The 25,464-nt window shown below is 39.1% G+C and overlaps 1 protein-coding gene across 7 annotated transcripts in view; it reads left to right on the plus strand.

Moving 5' to 3' along the window:
• The window catches only part of ATP8A1 (ATPase phospholipid transporting 8A1), a 232,601-nt gene that overhangs the window by 170,244 nt on the left and 36,893 nt on the right, over positions 1–25,464 (plus strand). For all 7 annotated transcript variants that reach the window (XM_043572754.1, XM_043572751.1, XM_043572755.1 and 4 more), the window contains 6 exons: positions 6,432–6,615; positions 6,709–6,819; positions 13,743–13,817; positions 13,922–14,044; positions 17,534–17,612; positions 22,804–22,865. In XM_043572754.1, the coding sequence (XP_043428689.1) occupies positions 6,432–6,615; positions 6,709–6,819; positions 13,743–13,817; positions 13,922–14,044; positions 17,534–17,612; positions 22,804–22,865 (634 nt within the window). The remainder of the gene's footprint in view (positions 1–6,431; positions 6,616–6,708; positions 6,820–13,742; positions 13,818–13,921; positions 14,045–17,533; positions 17,613–22,803; positions 22,866–25,464) is intronic.

Consider the following 25,464-nt stretch of genomic DNA (forward strand, 5'->3'; position numbering starts at 1 on the left):
AGGCTCTGAGCCATCAGCCCAGAGCCTGACGCGGGGCTCAAACTCACGGACCGCGAGATCGTGACCTGGCTGAAGTCGGAGGCTTAACCGACTGCGCCACCCAGGCGCCCCTAAATTAATATTTTTAATGCACTGCTTCTACCATGCTCTTTTTTGGCTCAAAATCTTTTTAATTAACACCTCCTGTTGCATAGAGCTAGTAGCTGTGATATTCAAACTTTCTTATCCTGACATGCAGAGGCCCCCTGTCATCTGGCTCTAAGCCATTCGGACTATACCCACTTTCCCTTGAAAAGGTGGTATGTTTCCTTCTCCACCTAATAATTTTCCATCTGTTTTTCCTATCCATGTGAGAAAACCTGGAGAATGCAATATCCTTTATGTACTTCCTCTGCATTCTAGATACAGAGCAGATTAAACAGACTTTGCGTCCTGACAGCAAACAGTAAATAAAAAAAATAAATGAGTGAGAGTTGTAGTGTTAGTATAATGAGATAATGAGATGAATTTCTTGTTTTTGCAAAATTGCCATTTATTCAGTTCTAGCATTTTACATTTGCTCTGGGCTGAGTCTAGAGCTGGGTTCCAGATACTAGATGATGAAAGAAAAGAGAAGAGAAGGAAGGAAGGGGAAGGAAGAGACAGAGAGGGAAAGAGAGAGAGAGAGAGAGAGAAAGAAAGAAAAAAAAAGAGAGAGAAAGAAAGAAAGAAAGAAAGAAAGAAAGAAAGAAAGAAAGAAAGAAAAAGAAAGAAAGAAAGAAAGAGAAAGAAAGAAAGAGAAAGAAAAAGAAAGGGGGAGGGAGAAAAAGAGAAAGGAAAGAAAGCAGGAAAGAAAGAAAATGAACAGTAGCATTGTAGACAAACTATTCTCTGGTGTTGATACTATAATAAAGATTTCTATCAGGAATTTTTTTCCTTTTGGGGTATTTATAAGGTACATTTGCCAGTTAGTAGTTTGGAGTGTCTGTGAACACACACACATAAATGCGTATTCAAATATACACTATCAATACAATCAGTCCCTATTTAAAATATTATCAGAACCATTGAAACTGGAGACAGGAGTAGTTCATCTATAACAACCATGATTATGGGGGGAAAAATGTTTGCATCTAATAAAATGCATTGCAGAAGGACATCTTATTTAAAATTACTTTCCCTTTTTACCCTGTGAAAAGGCTATCTGCATTTTATTTCTGTAGACTCAATCCCTGTATTATAAGGTCCCCTTGTTGCCTCTGACTGCACAGTATATCAACAGATGTTGCTTTTGGAGGCTAGGAAAGCACTCACTCATCAGTCATTTGAATAACACAGTTCTCTTACCTAGAAGTAGTTGAATGTTTCATTATGTACCATATGCTAAGTATAGTTTTGAAGATGCTATATACGTGGCTGTTTTCATTCCAGTAATCGATGTGTTTCTAGAAGTGTTCTAATATTTATGTAATTTTGGTACATGTAACAGATTTTTTTTTTGGCCAAATTTTAATTCCTCTTCAATTCAAAAGTTTACAAATGAGCCTAACAAATTTTAGTTCAGAGTCAAGATCTCAAAAGTTTTTCTCTTAGGTTTTTTTTTTCTCTTTTTATATTTTTTTTATTAGCAGAATATGACTCAGTGGGGAATAAATAGACTGATAGTCACAAGGAGAAATCTTCAGAAGTGTTGGAAAATACAGCAGAACCCCCTACTAATGATCCTGACCTCTAAAGAGTCACCAGGAGCACTTCTCAAGCTTAGTAAATACAGGGGCTCTATAAGCACAGGGTCACTATAAAAACACTTCAGGAAAATTAAGAAATACTCTCTTCCTCCTTGTTCTTAAAACGTTTCTCTGGATTCACCTGCTAATAGCAACTTTATAGTAACTTTTAAGTTTTCAGTATGTTTTTGAGATACATTATCAATATTATTTCTAGTGTATATATAAGATGTTTTTTAGGTTAGTAACCTAAAAACATAATACAGTAAGATAAATTATTATACTCCTTTTGGCTACCTATAAAAAGTCCCCTAAAATATTCTGTCTTTATCCGTATTCCATTCAAAAAGGCAGTTCATTTAGCTAATCCCATTAAAAGAGTGCAAAATGAGGCTCATTAAAGATGTGCTCTCTATATACCTGCAGCTTAAGTGGTAAAAATTGTCAGTACACTGATCTAATGTCCACTGGACAATGAGAGTTACTACATAGCGAATAAGAAAAATATTGAACGGCATGTGCAGAAACTATAGCCAAAATAATATCTGAAAAGCTATTACACTCAGTGTGCTGCTAGTTTGTATTGCAAAAGACCACCTTCTGTTTGTGGAGCCACAGGAAGAAAACTGTATCTTTAGAGCACATACTTGATTAGTCTTTGTCCACAGAGGCTCTGGCTTCTCCCAAAGAAGAAAAGAGCAACAATGGAGGAGAAGAGAACTGTGTATAATTGAAGTCCTAACGCAGACCCATGCGTGGTTTTAAAAAAAGTCTAGAGTAGAAAAAAGTGCTTTTATAATGTTTCTGAATTATACACTGTGTCACTATTGGCGTTTGTAAAATTCAGTTTTTAGTTACTCTCAAACATGGATCTCTAGTTTTTTGATAGACATTTGGGAAAATTAGCATGTAGTAACATTGTTCTAGACTATTCTGGAAATTGTACAAATATAGAAGCATGTTTATGAAAGTCAAGAAAATAAATAAATTCTAATGCATGACTTCAGTTAGTGACTTCTTATAAGATAGGACAATGGTAGAAGGAATATGTTCTAGATGATTTCGAACAGTGAAGAAGTTTAATATATGCTATTTGCTGGGGTTTTTTTTTTTACCTGACAATAAGCTCTCCTCTCCTTGTCAAAGCCAAGTCATATTCTGACTCATCAAGGAAGCCCCTTTCAAGCAATTCTGATTTCCACGTCCTCTGAAGTTATGAAGTACTGGCAATTATATCAAAAAGCTTTATGCTACACTCCTTTTTAATGTCGTCTAAGTTTGTTTTGCTATCTTGTAACTGCCTTGTACCAAGGAACAGTTTTTAAAATGGATGCTGTAGGGGCACCTGGGTGACTCAGTCAAGTTAGCGTCCACCTTCACCCCAGGTCATGATCTCGTGGTCCATGAGTTCAAGCCCCACATCAGGCTCTGTGCTGACAGCTTGGAGCCTGGAGCCTGCTTCAGATTCTGTGTGTGTCTCTCTCTGCCCCTCCCTGCTTATGCTCTGTCTCTCTCAGTCTCTCAAAAATAAACATTAAAAAAAAATTTTTTTTTAGTGGATGCTGTAAAAACAGTAGAGCTTTTTAACTGATTTCAGCTCGACTAACGTGGATCCTCTTGAACCACCTTGTCTCCCTAAGAGATGCCCACAGTGCATCTAGGCCAGACCTGAAAGGATGCTTCTCAGGACACATCTGCACTTTTGCTTTCATGAGATGACGTGGTGCTTACTAGGAATCAGTCAAAATTGTTGCTAGGAAAGCCTGGTATAATACTCTAGAGAGACTTTCAGAGTTGCTAAACCATTTGCTGTATACTTTAGAGTGGGGAACAGAACAGTGAGCTGGGGTGGAGGCATCATTACGTTCTGGTCTCCACTTGAATGAAACCGGCCATGGAGTGTGCCTCATGAGTGAGGTTTGTGCAACAAAAACAGGCAGAATTTCAAACAGTAGACCCCTCTGCAAAGTAAGGCTCTTTGCTCTACATCACAAGCTTGTGGGTTCATGAGTTAAATATTTTATGTATGCATATTTTATTTTTTATGAATCCCCAGTTAGCAACAGCTATGTCAGACACATCAGATACGAAGGCTTCTGCCGTTTGTTGAATCTTCTTCCAAGCCCTTGTCTGCTGTTAGCTTGTAAAGGAAGCAGATGCCGCTGCTAGTAAGAGTTACAGTGTAACTTTGGGGACGCCTCTCGCTATATCATCATCTTTTAAAACACACACACACACACACACACACACAGGCATTGTTCTTGCCAAGGGGATTAATACTCCATTTTTAACACCTGAGATAACCATGCTCACGAAGTTGGTGAAAATCCTCAGCCAATTTTAATTTGGGGACATTGAAAATTATAGTGGCAGGCAGAAGAAATAGTGGTTGGTTGTGATAGCCATGAAGAAAGAAAACAAAATGGATGCTACTTCCAATCTCTGGTCTTACCTCCCCATGCAGAGATTTCTCTTTTTGACACATTCAGCCGATGAAAACAGATACCACCATTTTCTAATTCCATCGATCCCATGGCGTGACTTCACAGTTATTTACATTGTGATCCTGTTAACTTACAAAGGCAATTTGATGAATGTTTTCAAATGATTCTCTCTTTTCATGTCCATTTCCCATTTGCTATTTAGATCATTTCTTGGTGAGCATGCTTTTTTGACATTTACTACATGTTAGCTGTAGTCCATGTTTAAACCATCGGCCTACAGCCAGTGGGCTTACCAGTTTATATTAGTCTGTTAAGAAAAATTAAATGAAATGTGAAAATGAACGGAAAATTACCTCAAAGAAAAATGGGGGCTAACCGTGAAAAAGCCCATAATGGCTGGTACTCACCCATTCCCTTGCAGTGTTCACAGTTGGGCCATTTTGTGCTATTGCCAGACTCTGAAAGGAAATCCAAAGAAAGAATTAAAAAGAATTCTTTCATGTAGCAGCCGTTTATTGAGTACCTATTTTGGATCAAAGATGAGGAGGCTGGTTCACTCTGCAAGTAACTCACAGCCTAATATAATGATTCTCAAACTTTAAATAAAATCTGGGGCTGCTCTGATGGAAAGCTTTTCAGAAAGGCAGTAGGGCCACCTGAAGGTACATATCTTGTGCAGAGTATCCACTGCTGGGAATTGTTCCTAAGGAAATTTATAATAATCAGGAAAATTATAAGGTAGCATCTTTCAGAGTAGGGTCTTCATTTTTAAATAGAATAATAAATGGTTTTCCAGATGTTCCAGCAGATAGGTATCAGATACCTACTCCACTTCACCTTGATAAAGAATTTAACTCTGATCACTAACATTGTGTGTGGTAGTTGTTTCTTCATACTTAATTACTGTCTTCATGCTTTTTGGACTCAGTTCACTGTTTAGTTTTCCTCTTTGTTTTTAATTGCCAATAATTGTGGATGATATAGGAATTACACTGAGGCATTCTGTCTTTGAACCCTTCTGTCATTGCCATGGGGTTTATTTCTTAAGTGGCTCTTTTATTTTTAAGTAATCTCTCCACCCAACGTGGGACTCGAACTCACAACCGTGAGATCAAGAGTCTCACACTCCATCAGCTGAGTCAGCCAGGCACCCCCTTAAATGGCTTTTAAAAATCTGTGATAAATTGATCCAAAGTTAACACCAAATATGATTTTAGTATAGATGCTGGTGTATTCTGTTCCCGACCCCTGTCTGTATAAACGGTTGCTTGTGGTGCCTGGGTAGTTCGGTCAGCGTTTTACTCTTGATTTCAGCTGAGGTCATGATTTCACAGTTTGTGAGTTCAAGCCCTGCATCAGGCTCCATGCTGACAGTGCGGAGCCTGCTTGGGATTCGCTCTCTCCTTCTCTCTCTGCCCCTCCCCTGCATGCTGTCTCTCTCCTCTAAATAAATGAGAGAGAGAGAGAGAGAGAGAGAGAGAGAGAAAGAAAGAAAGAAAGAAAGAAAAGAAAGAAAGAAAGAAAGAAAGAAAGAAAGAAAGAAAGAAAGAAAGAAAGAAAGAAAGAAAGAGAAGGAAAGAGGAGGGGAAGGGAAAGGAAAGGAAGGGAAAGAGAGAGAGGAAGGAAGGAAGAAAAGGTTGCTTGATTCTTCTTGGCCGCTAGTATCTTTGGAAGAAAATTGAGGCATATGAACTATGTAATCAGGCATTTGGTGTTTATTGTGGTTGATTGACTCATCATGGTGTATGAGAACAGATCAAGAGGTTAGCCAGTTCCCTACTGCTCCTTGGAGTTTGAAGTTGTGCATAGTACATTATCTAACATCTGCTTACAGAGGCTCAAAACTTTTATTTCCAAGGTACAGTATAGGATTTAGTTAGTGTAACATTTAGACTACCATCCAGCAGCTGTCCTGACCTTTCTCATTCAAATGTGAAGAATTTGAAATTCTGATGTTGCTTATTAGGAAGCGGTGGAATTTCTAAATTCAAATGTGATTTTGTTAACAAATTAATGCACCCATTCCGGTGAAGTAGTGTTTAACGGGGCCCTGCAGCTCCTACCTTTCACCTACAGGCCTGCTTCTTAGACTCTCTTTTTCCCTTAGAGTGGCAACCAGGGTAACAGAACTGAGCATCTGCAGACCAAAGACTTTCACACAATGGTACTTCATAGAACTATCCCTTTGGATCTTCCGCTGCTTTTATCCTTCAAGACCGTAACACTTCAAAACTCCTTTTCTCAGAAAGCAGAGCTAATTGGCACTTTGTTCTAATTGAAGGGTTTCTCCTCTTCAAAAATCTGAAGTTGTCGAGATGGTTAAGAAACAAGTCAAAGTCATAACGCTTGCAATTGGGGATGGAGCGAATGACGTCAGCATGATACAGACGGCCCATGTCGGGGTTGGGATCAGTGGCAACGAGGGCCTTCAGGCCGCGAACTCCTCGGATTACTCCATAGCTCAGGTAAAGCAGCGTTGCTGCAAAATGCGCCGTTTGTCCCCGTCAGCTGGACAGTAGGAGGAAAAAAACACTAATTCTTTTCCACTTTTATTTTAGTTCAAGTATTTGAAGAATTTGTTGATGGTTCACGGTGCCTGGAACTATAACAGAGTCTCCAAGTGCATCCTGTACTGCTTCTACAAGAACATAGTCCTCTATATTATTGAGGTAATAGCAGGTTAAGTGTGCAGCCCTTGTCACGTGCATATGTGGTTAAAGAAGTTTTCTCATTGTTTTCGTGAATCCTTCATCTGCCCACTTTTTATAACTTACAAACATGTTGGCCGCAGAGAATAATCAGTGTTTAAATTCCTGGCTAAAATTGTTACGTTGCTTCGGCAAGGTAATGCTGAATTAGAATTGTTAATGAAGGAAAACTGTTTTCAGTTGTTAAAAGACTACCAACTACATAGCATTTGTTTTATACAGCTCAAAACCACACTAGAGAAAGCAGGACACTGTTGAAGGATACACACATGGAAAAACTACCTTAAAAGAAAGTAAGGGAATGACAGACATAAAATTGAGGGCAGCAGTTCTACTAAGGGGTAGAATCAGAAGGATACACACATAATTTTTAGTATTGGTCATCTAGTCGTTCTCATTATGCTCCAAACTTATCCAAACTTATATATATATATATATATATATATATACATATATATATATACATATATATATATATATATATATATATATAGGTATCCTTTGCTACCCAGACCTGTTTTGTCTTCTGAGCTGGTAGTTATTGACAGTTCAGATAGTGAGGAAATTGTCTAAAAATTATTAGAACGTTCAGTTCCTGTGTCTGGATAGCAACAAATCGCTATATCCCTTTCCTGGTATCAAATATAACATTATTATTAAAATTAAAACTTAACCCCGGGTCAGGAATATCACTTCTAAAAGAATTCATTCTGTTTTATAAACATTTTTGCAGCACCTACTAGGTGCCAGGCACGTTCAGCAACTACGAAGTAAATCGAGCTTCTGTCCTCCAGAAGCTTGACAGTAGAATACAATGTAAGCCATATTTGTAATTTTAAATTTTTTAGGAAGCACAGTAGCAACAAGTAAAAGTTAAAGCCCAAGTTCATTTTCTTTTTTTTTTAATATAATTTATTGTCAAATTGGCTAGCGTGCAGTGTGTAAAGTGTGCTCTTGGTTTTTGGAGTAGATTCCCGTGGTTCATCGCTTCCATAAACACCCAGTGCTCATCCAAACAAGTGCCCTCCTCAATGTCCATCACCCATTTTCCCCTCTCCCCCCCACCATCAACCCTCAATTTGTTCTCTGTATTTAAGAGTCTCTTATGGTTTGCCTCTCTCCCCAGGTTAATTTTAAAATGATATTTTAGGGGCGCCTGGGTGGCTCAGTCGGTTAAGCTTCCAGCTTCGGCTCAGGTCATGATCTCAAGGTCTGTGGGTTTAAGCCCCGCCTCGGGCTCTGTGCTGACAGCTCAGAGCCTGGAGCCTGCTTCAGATTCTGTGTCTCCCTCTCTCTCAGCCCCTCCCCTGCTCATGCGCTCGCTCTCTCTCTCTCTCTCTCTCTCTCTCTCAAAAATATATAAACATTAAAAAAAATTTTAATGAAATCATATTTTATTTAACTTAGTATATTCAAAATTACCATTTCAGCATGTCACCACTTTAAAAACTCAATGCAGTATTTTACATTCTTCATTCCAAGTGTTTAAAATCTGGTGCGTATTTTACATCACAGCACATCCCCATTTGGACTGATCACATTTCAAGTGTTCAACAGCCACGTGTGGCCTGTGGCTAAGTGGACAAATTGAACTACGTTGGCTAACCAGGACATAATAGATAAGTTATTTACTTTTTTTTTTTTTCCAACATCTAGATATCATTAGAAGCTGTGTTTGTAATATTTAAGTTCTAGGTGATACCAGTTTCTTGCTCCCCCTGCTCTACAGAGTGTGACGATAAGATCCCCGTAGCTTTTGGGGGCGCCTGGGTGGCACAGTCGGTTGAGCGTCCGACTTCAGCCAGGTCACGATCTCGCGGCCCGGGAGTTCGAGCCCCGCGTCAGGCTCTGGGCTGATGGCTCAGAGCCTGGAGCCTGTTTCCGATTCTGTGTCTTCCTCTCTCTCTGCCCCTCCCCCGTTCATGCTCTGTCTCTCTCTGTCCCAAAAATAAATAAACGTTGAAAAAAAAAATTTTTTTAAAAAGATCCCCGTAGCTTTTGTTAGGAAAACCCTCCGTCTTCCACTCCTGTCAGAGGGCCTCCCACACCCTCATAAATCTGCCCAGGGCTCTCTCACACGTTTGTTTATGCCACCTTGCCCTCTAATCTGCTGTTTCTACACTTCTGTCAGGAGAGACACAAGCTAACCATTCGCTGTATGGAAATGGAAATAATAGCTCATACTTTACGCCAGAGAAGTCACACTGTAAACAAACAAAACATCGGTGGATTTCACATTTACCCTATTGGCACATTGGTTGGGAACTGCTGTATGTTTGGTTCAGCTGCTCTTTATGCCTCTGTCAGAATGCTGATCTCCTTATTAAAATGTTGATAGAACATAGTTCTTAAGATTCAGGCTAGGAAAATTGAAACTTAGTTTAAAGTGTGCAGGCACTTTCATTTACTGGTCACTAAAATTCTGCAATTAGGTTACAACCCATTAGGTAAAATAAGCAAATGCTTGGAGACCTAAACAGCATAATCTACGAGTTTATTGTTCATCACTGCTGAATTGGGTCTGGAATAGTCTGTGTTTTAAAGAAAAATGCACTTCTAAAATAGCTTATGAGATCCAAATATAGATATGTTCTCTGTTGTATGTGTAGATTTGTGGTTCTTTTCTAAAATAATAATTTTTGATTCCCAATCCCCTCTATACTTCTAGTTTTTCTTAATTTTCTTCTCATCCCAAAACATTGATATTCAAAAGAATATCAGATTACATAAGTGGTAACAAATACTTTTGAAGACACCAGGAGTTTAAAAACACTAGGAGCAATAAATCTACTACAAAACTTTAGTTTTGTGCAATGAAGTGAGTAGTCAGCTCGTTGCTTTTCTTAAAATCTACATTGACAATCAACAACGAAGTGGACAAAAGTTACGTACTAATGGGGGAAATAAAATATATTCAACTGAGACACGAACACTGCAAGCTCCGTTTCCGCTCCAGAGTTACGCGATTTGTGGTTGATTAGCCCTAAATTTCACTTGGCTTTGAATTTAAAGCCTCTTCATGAGATATTTAGCACTGATCAAATACTTTACACATTGAAAAGGAAGTAAGTCCTAAACTCTACTGGAAATCTCATTTTTAAGGTATTTTTCTTTTAGCACTTTATGGAAATATATTTTGAATATAATTCAGCTGTCTTGGAAAGGAATTGACCTTTTAAATCAATTCCCAGATACCCAACTTTTGCCAGCTAAAACAAGTTCTGCAGATGTTAATGGCTCATGTCACTACTGTGAATGAATAGACAGAAAACACATCACTGGGTGTCTCTAGCGAGGATAACTGCCAGTCTCGAATCTCTCCTTTCAGTTTTTTGTGCTGATCAGGCGTGGGAGCAGAGGACTCATTGACTATTTGTAAGCTGCTGTTTAATATGCAGAAATGCTCCATGAGGAAAATGTCTGTGAAGCTTTAATTGCCACGCCTCTGTTGGGACGTGGAACTTAGAAAATAATACCAGGTCTGAAGTTTCTTTGCTAATAAAGGAACACCATGGGTTTTATAGATTATCTGCAAAACCTGCTTTTCCCATTGCTGTATTGCCAGGAATGTCACTATCTAGTGACTCCATTGCCATAAATTACGGCCAGACAAATAAATACAGATTCGGCAGGTGGCAATATAAAACACTCACTTGTGGTGGCCACCCAGCGGCAGCCCTAGGTGTTCATTGAAATTGCTCTTTCTAAAGGGATTTTTTTTTCTCTGAAATATCTGACTCCTTCCTAACAAAATAGGACCTTTTCTTTCAAATGATTGGTCGCATCCAGGTTTTCTGGTAAGATCCCAAAACAATGTAGTGTTTCTAATTTCCAGAAGCTTTGATTAAAGTCAATGAGGTGATACTTTCCCAGCACGAGTTGTGCTGGGACGTGGATTTCTTGTGAATTTAAATAATCTCCAAACCTCCGCAGAAAGACTGGTATTTTCTTTCTGCATCCATGGTTTTGGTTGAGTCAAAGAAGGGGCTTTTATGTGTTTGTAGTCATTTAGGTGTTGTTTTATTTAGTATGGGATAGTTTTCTAATATATCTTTTCACTACAAATCACACTAGCTTGAAATCCTTTCAGTAGACTTCTTTATTAAAGGCCTTTTTAAAGTGTATGTACACTCGAATGGCAAAATATTTGTATGAAAGTGCAGCATACCATAGTAAAGGATTCTGTTCATATTCTAGTCATGTCTCCTTTCTCAAAAAAGAAACTGGAATAAGAATTTTTTTCAAATGCAGGAAGGTAATTTCTAAAAACATGTTCGCATTCCTTTCAATAGGAGAAATGAAAAGGTAAAAATGTGTCTATAGCTTTCCACTTAAAACTTGCTGCTTTTCTTTCATAACGCGGTGAGGCCTCTTTAAATGAACTTTGAATGCAGACTTGCTCGTTTATGTGCAAATTATTTTGAATGTTAAGCTTTCTGTAAATATTTATTGATTTGAGGGAGGTTCTTAAATTTCAGGCTCATAGTGGCATTTGAATCAGCACAGAATATTATATACAAAGACGGTAGGAGACCATTCACATTTACAAATGTTTACTCACACGCAAACGTAACATAATTTTCTTATTGTACACAGCATCGATGACTGCAGATACATGTATTACTGGACCCTTTTGATCCAGGTCATGTGCACTGGATAAATTTGGTGTGCATCTTTTTTTCCGACCAACAAAGACTGGACCACATCTTCATAGTCTAGTGAGGCCATAATTTGAAACTTGGTGTTTAATAATTCCATATATTGCTATCATACTCTAAGGCATCAGAAGGAGCTTCTTAGAGTGTATTACTACAATAAATCACAGACCCCGTCAGGGAGAACATTACCGCCACCCAGAGTATCACAAATATGTATTTACATAATCCATATCTGAAAAAGGCCAAATGTGAAAACGCAAGAGAGCATTAAAGTTCATCTTGTCATCTTGTGTCTACTTACACTTTAAAAAAAAAAGAGAGAAAAAAGAGTGTAAAGTCAGCAGCACCACCCTAAGGAATAAATGTACCTTCATTTAAAGATTCTAAGTTCTCTTAAAGCACGCACACATGAATGACCTGACTACTAGTCTAGGGCAGACGTTCAATTTTTTTCTGTAAATAGATGTAGCAAAGAAAGCAAGAATTTCAGATGTGACTCCGGTCCCTGTGCTGTTGCTATTGTTGTTGTTAATGTGTGTTACAGCCCTAACACAACTTGGACTTATTTTTCATGTGCTACTTCTCCTTTGTTTTCTTTTCCATCTCATGAAGCAGACATTCGTTTTTATAAATGCTCAATCAATCCTTTCCTCCATAAAAAGGAAGAAGATCAATGTGGGTACAGAAGCTGTTCATAGGGAGGCCAGCCTGGGTACATATTGATAAATGGTGAATTTGTAGCAATTCATGCTTCCATAATGAGGTTAAATGAAACGTGAAGTGTGGCAAAGTCCCCGCAAGTCTGATTCAAAAATTCACTTGACTGGCATGTCAGGACTGCTTTTCTGGAACAGGTTTTGTTGTTGTTGTTGTTGTTGTTGTTGTTGTGCTTTGGTTTTGGGTGTATGGTTATGTAATCTCATTGCCGGCTAGGCTTCTCTTTCTTCCGGATCAACTTGAGATTTAGTTACATTTTCAGTCTGCTTTCTTAAAAGTAATATATGTATGATTGACTTACTTATATTCACTTCATTTTCTGTTTGTCTTAAACATGTTAAAGTTTTTTGTTATATTGCCTTTTAATTTTGTATCCAAAGTTAAGTCTTCCATTTTTAAGAGAATTGCAAAATTTATAAGAACACGATGCTTTATACTTGAAGATTTATTTATACTCAAAGCATAAATTCACATTACCAGATATTTTTAATATATAAATTCAGATTTCACATTCTGATGGCTGTAATTATCAAGAAATGCTAAAAGGTTTATCAACTTTTATCCTGTTAGGTCTACTTCTGAGAATTCATCCTTAAAAAAAATAAAGGGACACAAGGAAATTTTTGGAAGTGATGGATATGTAGGTTGCCTCCATTACAGTGGCAGTTTCACGAATATATACATATGTCCAAACTTAACAAATTGTATACATTAACTGTGTGCATTTTTTTGTATATCAGTTATACCTTCATAAAGCTTTTATTTCTAAAAAAAAAAAATCCATCCTTAGAAAATAGAGATATGTGGGATTTCTGTACAAGAATTTTAGTTCAGAATTCTATACCATACCAAAGCTGAAAGCAAACAAAATATCCCAAAATAGTTAGAGTCACGCTATAGAAGATGTCCATCTATTAATGTCATTTTAAAGGATATGTAACAACTTGAGAAAATGTGTATTTTGTACTGTTAAGAGGGAAAGGAACAGGATATGACACTAACACTTTTCCAGTAAGGTAAACTTGTGAATGTATATAGATAACCTATATGAATACAGCCAACACAGAAGAAAATCGCTATGGTATTGTCATAGGAAATCATTTCATTTGCTAAATAAACAAATGTTCTTTTATAATAAAAACAATAATATTTAATTACCAAAAGTTAAATCTTTCAAAAAGGAATTAAACCTCTAAAAATTTAGTGGCTTAAAATATATTCCCTAAAGTACCTTTTAGAAAATAAAGTTATATTTAATGTTTTTAATGTATGATTGGCTATTAATAGGATTCTTTTTTGACCCAACACCTAAAGCCAATTCTGACTTAAATAACAAATATCTTCTGAAAGCATCTCTTCAAATTAAAAAATAAATGCCATTTTTAAGGAAGTTGTGAAAATAATATGTTAATATGGCCATTATACAGTGGTTGAGTTTTCAGGTTCTAAGCAATGCATTTATATTTTCTGTGTTCTAATTTGAGGGATTTGGGGTTGTTTTCTTCCTAGATCTGGTTTGCCTTTGTTAATGGCTTCTCTGGACAGATCCTGTTTGAGAGATGGTGTATAGGTCTTTACAATGTGGTAAGTTGAGGACATTTGATTATTTTTGTTTCATTAAATACTTTGAGATAAAGGTTCACCCTGCGTTAGATTGCTTGGAGTAATAACCACTTTGTGCCCTTTAGATGTTTACAGCAATGCCTCCCTTAACGCTCGGAATATTTGAGAGATCATGCAGAAAAGAGAATATGTTAAAGTATCCTGAATTATACAAAACGTCTCAGAACGCACTGGACTTCAACACCAAGGTAGGACAGGATGTCCCGGCGCATGTTTGGGGCGGGCAGGGGGACTTGCTCTCCTGTTTTAATTACATGGGGCATCTGGTCTTCCAAAGCTAAGGAAACAACTCCAGGGTTCCGACCACGGCAAGTCATATTTGCCTCAGGTTCTGATATGGACTGAGAAGGGTTTTTATATGTTTGTTTTCTTATAAAATTAACTTGTAACCACAGTTCACTGGGGTTTGCCAGGCAGCAGTAAATTGGGTCTGAAAGACAGACAAGAGTGTCCTTTTGGCCCTCCGGCTTTCTGTCTTTGCAGCGTTGCGGGGAAAGGCTCACTCCTCCCAGGGGTCAGTCATCCAGGACCGATAAGGTCTGTCTTTACATGTGTAAAGTGGTGGCGGGGTGGATGATGTATCATTCTTTATCAATTCTCTGTTTTGTGAAATAACTTCAACCTCATAAGAATATTAGATTGTATTGGGCATTACAATCTCTGGCCAATAACTCAGTCATAATACTCAGTATTTCCAACCCATGAAATTTTAAATACAAGATAAAATATCTAACGTTTATCTAAAATCACATTCTGAGTTTGTACCCTACATAACACACCATGGACTATTTGTCATCCTTTGGGGTCATGGTGTTTATTCATCCCAACAACAAAAATATCTCATTTATTTTTGCATAGTTTACTTTCCCTCAGGTTTATATTTTAAAGTCTTTCCACCAGTGTTTGTTAATAATTCAGGTTTCTGTTCAGTGTAAGTGAAAGAAAAATGTTTAATTTTGTAACCGTCAAGGTAGATGCTATTTTGAAAATATGATAAAAGCCACGAATATAATACACCTTCACAGAACTTTTCCCATCTAGTACAGTACGTGGTTATTGGCATATTACTAATAATCAGATGTGACCTAAATTCAATGCTTTGAATTTAGGACAGTTACCGTAGGATATTTTTAATGTTTATTAATTTGTAAAACCCTCAAAGGACATTTTTTCTCAGTATACCAAGAGAATAAAGTAAAAGGTATTTCACTTCCGCTAAGCTCACACTGGAAACGCTAACTTGATAGCCAGGGTGTCATTCATCTTCTGAGACAAGGTCTTCATGAATGCGCTGTGCATGCATATCCAGGTGTGCAGATACGACTTGTTGGCATTGTTTTTAATAAATGAACTTGGTCAATTAACAACAACAACAAAAGCTGAAGTGTCCTGGGCCACTGGTTCTGAAAAGTATTTCTAATAGTCTCTGAAAATGTTTAGTGCTTATAATGTGCAATATGCATGCTTTAATTTTTGAATGTCTTATTTTTGGATTTTTAAATTTTTTTTAACGTTTATTTATTTTTGAGAGAGAGAGAGAGACAGAGTACAAGTGGGGGAGGGGCAGAGAGAGAGGGGGTTGGGGGAGACACAGAATCCAAAACAGGCTCCAGGCTCTGAGCTGTCAACACAGAGCCCAAGGCAGGGCTCAAACTCACTAAATACAAGATCATGACCTGAGCCAAAGTCAGACGCTTAACCAACTGAGCCACCCAGGCGCCCCGATTTTTGGACTTTTAAAAATTTGTTTATGATGTCCAGTTTTTATTAAATGGCACCACTTTGCTGTAAATTCTTTTCGTTACCTGTGGTGGGTATTTTCAAATGACGGTAAGACACAGAGCAGATACAATGGACTGTGAACTGTTGTTTTCCTGGAAAAGTGATCTGAGAGCTGGGAAAGTTCCAGGGCTACTGGCATGCTAACAGTAATTCTCACTAACCTGGACAGTTGTATCAAGCTCAGTCACAGGTGTCCAGTCTACCGTAGCTCAGGCTCCACGATACTCTCTCAAAAGTTAACTTCCCAGCCACAGACTTGGCCATGGTACTTTTGTTTAAAAACATAAATTGATCCTGCCATGAGTATCCGAAGCCATTCCTGGAAAGTCACATCTTTTCGTGCCCTCTGCACATGGCAACTTTAGACAGTCTTGTGGCCAAGGAAAAGGTAGTTTATAGTTTCAGTGTGGAAGCATCCTTCCTTGTATCCTTTGTTGTTCTTTTGTTGTTTACAAAGTATTTCATTGTCTGCAGAGCCCATGCATTTCAAAAGTCATCAGATCAAGACAAACAGATTATACAACTTCTCTATCCTTTGAATATTTATATACAAGTTGCCAACCATTTTTAATAGTATTTATGGATTGTCTCATGATTTCAGTGAAAATTCTTTGATTAAATCCCATCTAAGTGTTTTAAAATTCAGGGACAAATGGCTACAAAATGCATAGTTGTATACACAGCAGTTGCTGTGGGTCCCCAGTGTAGAAGCATTGTTGCCCTGAATGATGATGATTACGTTTGTTATGGTAAAAAGGGTCGGAGGTTCTGAGGTCGTGACAGGGGTTAAAGGATTAGCATGTGACAATAAGTATCGGTCAGGAAAATGGAAAAGTAGAACTAATTTTTCTTGCACCCACCTGTGCTTTCTGTCAAATAAAAACTTGTGGTAATGACATAGTGAGGAGAAGAGACAAAGGTTAATGAGTAACACAAGTTCAAATGTGTAATGTATTGGAGCGTAAATTGGATCATACAATCCGCTGTGGCTGGGTGAGCTAACAAAGGAGATTGAGATCACAGTGGAAAATTTTGGGAGGCAGGCAACTTAATTTCTGTTGTTTGAACAGCTTAAAACTATTAATACATGCCAGTTTTATTTAGCATAAGTTTTGCTTGCAAGAAGCACTTTTAAATGACAAAACTGCCGCACTTCAAAGGACCATAAGAATTATAAACGGTTTTTCTATAACTTAATCTTGCACATCCCCGCCACGGAGAAAGTACCAGCCATACATGCTCCCTTGTTCTTAAAGTACAATCGATATAGAAAAGTACTAACTAAAACGACGCTACACTTGTAGGAACTTTGATGTTGACAGGTGTTAAAAGTTGTGGAAGCCTTTTATAAATTCAGTAACAGTGGTAGTGCGGTAAAGAATTACACAAGTGGTGTACCTGTTATTTCTAGCATGTAGTGTGTGTAGAGAGAGAGGTGGGGGGAGGGAAAGGATGCATTACATCCTTACCATTGAAGCATGTACACTTGTACTGCGCATGGGAAAGAGAAAGTAGGGATTTCACCAAATTACAGTCTTTTCAAAAGTCTGTTCTTCTGGAATTATGAAAACAGTCGCACCTAAAGAATTTCAGGATCTACATGTCTTTTAAATATTATTTTCCTTTGCAGGAAGAAATTTAAACTTTTAATACTTGGCTTTCAGAAAGCAGAAAAAATTTCAGTGAAGCTGAAAAAACATTTTGAGAAACATAAAAATAAATAAATGACCCATGAAGGTCTAAGAGGCAGAAAGTGTCTGTCAGTTCTATTAATGCACAGTGGTGGCCCGACAGAAACACGTTTTGTGAATCTAGCTCACAGATAAAAAGAAAGGTCAGAGTTCACAGAGCTAGTTTATCGCAAATGGTTCTCATGGATTTTTGTTTTCCCTCAGGTTTTCTGGGTTCATTGTTTAAATGGCCTCTTCCACTCAGTTATTCTGTTTTGGTTTCCACTAAAAGCCCTTCAGTATGGTAAGTAGAAAGGATATGAATGCTAAGAGATGACTTTTTACGTTTTTAGAAAAATAACTCAATGTCAATATATGTTAAAAATTATAGCAGTGTTTGATTTTATGCTGTTTTCCTTAACTTAAAATACATGCATCCAAAAACTGTACACACTTTAAAGATTTTTATTATTCCTTTGGGAGCAAAGTGATTTAATATATGCAAAGCCTTTCTTCTCCACTTCTCATGTTTTCCAAACTTGCAGAGAGTTAAATTTTAGGGCTCTTTTTTTCCTCCATTGATGTAGAGCTTGAAGACAGTAGTGCTAATATTTTATGTAGTCCATTTATTATACCTGCGAGGCTTGTACCAAGCCCTTTATACTGAACCTGATAAGACACACTCGTGTTTTCAAGTCGACGTGAGCCGACATCTTGAATGAGATTTTTAATATGTTTTTATGGTCATCTTGGAGTGTAAGCTTTTCCTCTGCTTGTTTTGAGGGAGTGACTTTATTCCATCAGTCCTGAGAGAGAGGATGATGGTGAATCGCCTCTGCACATAAAAATGATAAAGTAGCCACTTTAGAAAGCGATCCCTGTGACTCCCGAGCGGGTACTGCCGTGTCCCCCGGAGCAGACCTTGCTGGAGATCCCGAGGAACGCAGCCGGCCGCTGGGGGCCTCTGCCCCCAAACTACAGGCATTGAAAACACGACACCTACCCCACCCCAGGTCTGTCCGTCCTTTAGAAGTGCAGGCCTTCCCCCGCCAGCTGTGAGTTAACGATTGGCAATAGAAGAGCCAGCATCCGGCCCCTTCTTGCCCTCCTACGCCCTGTTCTCCACAGGCAAGGTGGTCCTGGTAAAAGGGACATGGACCAGGTGCCTCGCTCTTCACAAACCCACAGACTTCTGTCGAGTTTAGAACGAAATGCACAGCCCTCACGGGGGATAACTCCTCCACCTGTGTCTTCCCTGCTTTCCTGGCCGCGGGGCCCCAGCCTGCCGCTTGGATGCACTGCTGACTTCGTCCTCCAGATATTCCAGCGGGTTCTCTCCCTCCATGCCTCAGGCCTGGGCTGCCAGAGAGCCACCAACACTGCCTTCTCTGCTTCTGCTCCTCCTCATTATCCTCTGTCCTCTTCGTGAGGTCTTTGACTACCAGGGTGTGACATATTTGCTCACTTTTTATTGTCTTTCTCCTTAGTTAGAATCAGAGTTCCAGGAGCGCCTGGGTGCCTCAGTCAGTCAAGTGTCCCACTTTGGCTCAGGTCGTGATCTCATGGTTCGTGGGTTCGAGTCCCGCATCGGGCTCTGTGCTGACCGCTTGCTCAGAGCCTGGAGCCTGCTTCAGATTCTGTGTCCTCCTCTCTGTCTGCCCTTCCCCTACTTTCTCTCTCTCTCTGTCTCTCTCTCTCTGCCTCTCAAAGATAAATAAATTTTTAAAAATTAAAAAAAGAATCAGAGTTCCAGAAGGGATTCCCGTGTGGTTCAGTGTTGTACTTGCAGTGTTTAAAACAATACCTAGTTAGTGAACTGTCCCTTCATGGGAGCACGTGGCACATATGGGGTGAATGTTACAGGGAGGGTGAGGGCTTCATGTCTGAATCAGAGATTTTTCATCTCATTTCTTTGTTAATTTCCCTGCCAGTACACTAAATAGTTCTCATTTTCTAAGCCATGGAAATGAGTGGTAAGAAAATCCAATTAGAGTATAGCCTCTTGACCCAGATGGGCCAGGAGAACCAGAATGGATTTTTTTTTTCTTGAGATAATAATTCACATGCCATAAAATTCACCTTTTAAATTGTACAATTCAGCGTTTTTTAGTATATTCACAGAATTGCCCAAATTCACCACTGTCTAATACCAGAACATCCCCATCACCCCCTAAAGAAGCCCCATACCCGTTAGCAGTTACTCCCTATCGCTTCTCCCCCCCAGCCCCTGGGAGCCACTCACTGCTGTCTGTGGGTTTGCCTGTTCTGGACGTTTCGGAAGAATGGAATCGCGTAATATGTGGCCTTGGTTCAAGTTGCAGCATGAATCAGTACTTCACCTCTTACAGCTGAATGATGCTCTGTTGTATGGATTTCCCATGTTTTGCGTATCCATTCTTCCGCTGACGGACATTTAGATTGCTTCCACTCTTTGGAGCCGTGGGACATTGAGATGTAGGGTACGATGTGGGACCTTAGACAACTTCCCTACGTAAACCTTATTTTCAGATTGCAAAATTAATATAGGTATGAAAGACTACACATGGCCATCTCTTGATATTTCAGCATTGTAAATTAGAAAAAAGAAATTCGATATCCAAAGTATCTCAAGTCGAGTAGCATCTAAAAACACCTGAACAGTGACAGAGTTTGAAAGGAATTCCCAGGTAACTCCACCTCCTGGCGAACAGATCCTAGGACTCCCTTTGCATGTTCACAGTTTCCCAGAAACTGCCCAAGCCAGCTACTGTCAGCAGAGGCAGTTGATAAAAAGGGTGCCACCTGTAGACCTAGCCCAGTCAAGGGCACGCGTGCTTTCTCTTCTTACGACATGAATGGCATCTGGCATAAATTACCTTGTAACATTCTAATGTTGAGGGGTTTGTTGTGGGTTTTTTTGCCTTATTTTTAATTTTTAAATAAGGAGAGGTTTTAGATTTGGGGTTTTGTTTTTGTTTTGTAGCTCTTGAAAGGATGAGGTACACAAGAAATGTAAGGCTATAGAAAGTACAGCAAAATATTCATTTCTTTACTTCTCACAGTATGGCCTATAGACACCTATAAATACCCCTGACCTTTTTGGGCTACCCGAGGTCAAAATTTCAAAATGTTTATCGTATTATCCAGACGTGATTTTTCTTTTTTCACGGTTGATACAAAAGCAAGGCGGGATACCTTAGCACACATAGTGGTACCACCGGACCACTGGGCAGTGGTATTCTTCCCTGCCAGGCACCCACATTAAAAAACAACAACAGAAGCCAGTTTCACTTAAGAATGCCCTTGAAGAAGCTGTAAAACCGATACCTTTGTTAAATCCTGAAACCTGGTGCACGTCTTATTAATATTCTGTGTGACGAAACGGGAAGGGAGCAGAAAGCCGTTGTGCTGCGCACCAGTGAGACTTGAACCGGGCAGAGTGCCCTATGCGCCATGCGAGTTCTGACCTGAACCAGCTACTTTCAAGAGGCTGCAGAATCCTGCCTGGGTTGAAGATCCACTCAAAATGTCAAGTGGAACCACCGATCTTACTGTAATTAGAGCACTGAAAGCTCACTGATACAGTTTCAGGTTCCACGTGTAACCTTCACGAAACTACTTGTTGAGTTTTGATGTAGTATCAAAGAATATCGTTAGAGAAGATTCTTAAAACACTCCTCTATGACTCCATCTCTCCGTGAAGTTGAATTTCCCTCATATATTTCAACCAGAACAATATGAGAATCCAGCTGCCTTCCATTAAGCAAGACATTAGATTAGATTATGAAACAGTGCCCAATTTTCTCACTAACCTGCTCTGTTTCTGGGAATATTGTTTATAAAAATCTGTTTATATTGTATGTATTGTGTTTATTACTATTATTTTTAGATAAATCAATACGTATTTTTAAATATTCTGCCTGAATTTCTAACTTAGTAAACATCGATAGATATAAACCACACGAACAAAAGCTTTGGGGGATCCTCAATAATTTTTAAGTGCAAAGGAGTCTAGAGATGAGAAAGCATGAGAACAAATGATTTGCCTGAATGATCCAAATGCTGAATCCAACAAACCCCACAATAGGCTCTTAATTTTTTTTCTCAATGTGATCTTCAAATGAATCTTCGGCTTCTTCATGATGAACCAGTCGTGACCAGAAGGCTTATTACTTGGACCCAAATGTGATCATTTTTGATAACTTATATATTTTGGTTAAGGGACCTGTGTAAATGCGTGGAAAACAGGAAGTGATCATAAGACACTTTCAGTTATTTTATAGATTTATGAGTATGTTAATTTGGTTGTATGGAAATTTGCAGGTTAATTGCAGACACTTACAAGTTTGTCCACAATGTACTCATAAGACATAGCACGTCAGCTCCTATATCCCTAATCATGGAATACCCCCACAGAGAGGAGTCCTCTCTATTGCCAAGCCATTAAGCAACCCTTCCTGACTACTTGTAACCAAAAACCTTAGAGAGGGTAGAGCCACATCATGGAGCCCCTACCACATGCTCCCAGTACTGACACTGTGCTTGGTGCCTTACATATGACGCCTCATTTTAATCTCAAAACTCCTCCAGGGTGGTTCGTTTCACTCCATCTTTTAAGTGAAGAAACTGAGTTGGCTGGAGATTGATTATACACCAACGTGATACAATTAGTCACAGAACCAAGCCCCAAACTCACCTGATTATTCCTTCTTTTCATACCAGTGCCACTCTGCCTGGTTCATCCCATACGTTAAAATATTTCGTCCTTGCATGTGAGACTTTGAATAAATTGTTGCCTATTTGTATAAATAGGATATCGTATTGCCTATGCCATGAGTTTTACATTTTTCCGTGGTGCCAATGATATGATTATTCATTTATTTTTATTTCTTTAATTTTTTTAACAGTAATCATTTTTCTTTGTTAGCTACCACTCCCTTCATCTAAAGCCACGTTAGTCAGTCATTTATGGAATAACGAAATACTTTAAAATATGCCCCTAAATTCAGCCAGACCTTCCAAGAGCTATATGCCTGGAATCATATTGGTGCCCTCAGTCTTCTGTGAGCTGCATTTATGAATCTCTTTTGGACCAATGCCAACAACTTTATGAAGAGAAAGTACGAAGCTTCCCTAAAACCTTCATCTATGTTGTTAACAGAGTTCTTTATTAAGGGTTCGGGATGCTTTCCTGTCTCAATGTCCATAACATTAGGCTTTGCTTAATACTTAGTTCGATTTTTTTTCCCCATCTCATGGATCCTAAGAATTGGTTAACAAGTTGGTTTTCCTCCTTCATGTTGGCTTTTGGAAAAATTGTTTTCACTTTGTGACCCACATTCATAGCGACTTTGTGAGACTTCTTACAATTTTTTTTAATTCGCTAGTTGCTGGCTCTATTGTGTGCCACTTGGTTCCCCTTCTTTTGTTTAACACATGTAAATTGATTTATGTTTGAAAGGATTCTGAAAGGACCTCATTTTCATTTCTAACAAGCCTCTTTTCCTGTCATACAGGTACCGTATTTGGAAATGGGAAAACCTCTGATTATCTGCTGTTGGGAAACTTTGTTTACACGGTGAGTGCAGAACATTTGCCTAGTTTGTATATCAAATCAAATCCTTTTAACTGTGTGCACTGCTGGATTTAGAGTTGTTTACACTTCCCCTTAAAAAGAAATAAGATGAGGGGCACCTGGGTAGCTCAGCTGGTTAAGCATCTGGCTCTTGATTTTGGCTCAGGTCGTGATGTTGCAGTTCATGGGATTGAGCCGCGTGAAGGGCTCTACACTGACAGTGTGGAGCCTGCTTGGACTGTCTCTCTCCCTGTCTCTCTGCCCCTCTCCCACTTTTGTGTGCTCTTTCCTTCTCTCTCTCTTTCAAGAATAAATCAATTAAAAAATAATAATCTAAATAAAAATGAAAATAGATGTTTTGACTATTAAGAGGTTTTTTTATATTAGGTTCTTAATGTGTCATTTAGGCTCACTGACTTTATAAGACTTTGCTTGCTATTGTTTTCAGTATTCCCTCTTTACACTTAGTGCCCCCCATTTGCCCTTTTTCTCTTCCTTGTCTCTTTTTCCTCATTTTTATTTTACTGCCCTTAATTTTTTTTTTTTTTTTTTTTTTGGCTTTCCTGAATTTATGGCCAATATTATCATACTGTTCTTGGGTATTTAACCAGTAATTATTCTAGAGTCTCATGATGACTGAAATGGGAGAGGAATCACTCTTTGGAGACATTTCATCCACACAAGGCATGGAACCCACTGTGTTAAGTCACTATCCAAACACTTACGGAGGACGCAGACGTGTGCAATCCCGTTCCTGCCATAAAGGTCCAAAAAATGTTTTAAAACCACTTTAACCTTAAAAGTCAAAACTATTACTTGACTGCTAATGCCCGAGGTCACGTGGTTGGTGTCTGGTAAGTTTTCTACTCACCTTCAACTCTGAATTCTCAGACCAGCATTCCCTCCTCTCTAATCCTGTGTCCCTGTCCATGACCCCCTGATGAAGGCAGTGTGCTGCTCCAAATACTAAGTGGCTGTCAGTGTGGCCGGTTCAGTTGGTAGAAAAACTATATTATGATGCTTAAATATCAAGTGTTTAAGTTACCGAGTGATAGGATGTTAAGGCCAGTAAGTAACAGAGGGATTAAGTTTTTTCCAGAGGTCTTCTTTCCATTGACATCAACCAACTGAAGTAGTGACAGAGAGAGAAAGTGTGTCGGGTCAGGGGCACTGATGACTTGGTCTCATGCAGCGTGGGTGCCAAAACAAATAAGTAACTACTTGATAGAGTACGTTTAGAAATTAATCGGAGGATGTATCATGGATGTGTTTTAGGGACACATTCAGGCACTCAGGTCTCAGGAAGGCGTTTTTCTTATGTCAACCTACGCCTCTTAGTTTTGAACTTTTATAGGGTTTGTTAATGAGCACTTACATTTTAAGAGTTTTATTTCTACAGATATTAATCCTAAATTGCCGTTAGATATCTTGCTGAGAAGGCCCAAACGCTTCACTTGAACCTGGCTTTATGACCCCACGGGGAAGCCCCTAATGTCATTTGCAAACCCTGAAAGTGCCTGAAACACAGAGCTAGCAAGCGTGCCCTGACCACCCGTGCGAGGCTGGTGTCACACTGCCACCGCCTTCAGTGCCCAGAATCCCTTTGACTACTGACAGGCTTTGAAACTTTTTTTTTTATACTTTTTAAATTTTTTTACTGTTTTCATTTTTGAGAGAGGGAGATAGAGTGTGAGCAGGGGAGGGGCAGAGAGAGAGACAGAGACAGAGACAGAATCCGAGGCAGGCTCCACGCTCTGAGCTGTCAGCACAGAACCCGACGTGGGGCTCGAACCCACGAACCGTGAGATCATGACCTGAGCTGAATGAAGTCGGACGCTCAACCGACTGAGCCCCCCGGGCGCCCCTTAGAACTTCATTTTTCATTATAAAAAGATAATAGCAGATAACAGTTCAGCGCCAAGCACTGGTCTTAGTGTTTTATACCCACACCCCTGTGAGGGAGGTGACCTACATCAGTCCCAGTTTACAGGTGAAGGAGCGGAAACACACATGTCAAGTAACTTGCCTCGTGCCTTGACCAGACTGCCTAATAAATGGTGGCGCATTGAGCACAAGTAGCGTGACTGCAGGGCATGTCCAGTTAACCTTTGAGCCACCCTATCAAAAACACAGGACAGTTCATTACAGCAGGTTCCCTTACTGCAGAGTTAGTAGCAGAGTCAATAACGGGTGTGTGCATCACGGAGGGCATAACAGGCTTTTATATCCTAATCGGTAGGGTTTTTAAGTAAGTAGAGTTACAGAGTAAGTGTTTAAATTTCTAAACAGCCAGTTATATTACTTTTAGAATTTATCTCTTAAGTTCGGAAAAGTAGAGGCTTTAAGTCTCATAGATGATATTTCTTTAATGTTTTTAAAAAGTTTTTAACTTTATTTTACTTATTTTGAGAGAGAGAGAGCACGGGAGAGAGCACGGGAAGGACAGTGAGAGAGGAAGAGAGAGAATCCCAAGCAGGCTCAGCACTGTCAGCGCAGAGCCCAATGTGGGGCTCGAACTCACGAACCGTGAGATCATGACCTGAGCCAAGATCAAGAGTCGGTCGCTTAACCGACTGAGCCACCTTAGGCACCCCATTACAGA

Source organism: Prionailurus bengalensis, chromosome B1, assembly GCF_016509475.1.
Source record: "Prionailurus bengalensis isolate Pbe53 chromosome B1, Fcat_Pben_1.1_paternal_pri, whole genome shotgun sequence".
Taxonomy (NCBI): Eukaryota; Metazoa; Chordata; class Mammalia; order Carnivora; family Felidae; genus Prionailurus; species Prionailurus bengalensis.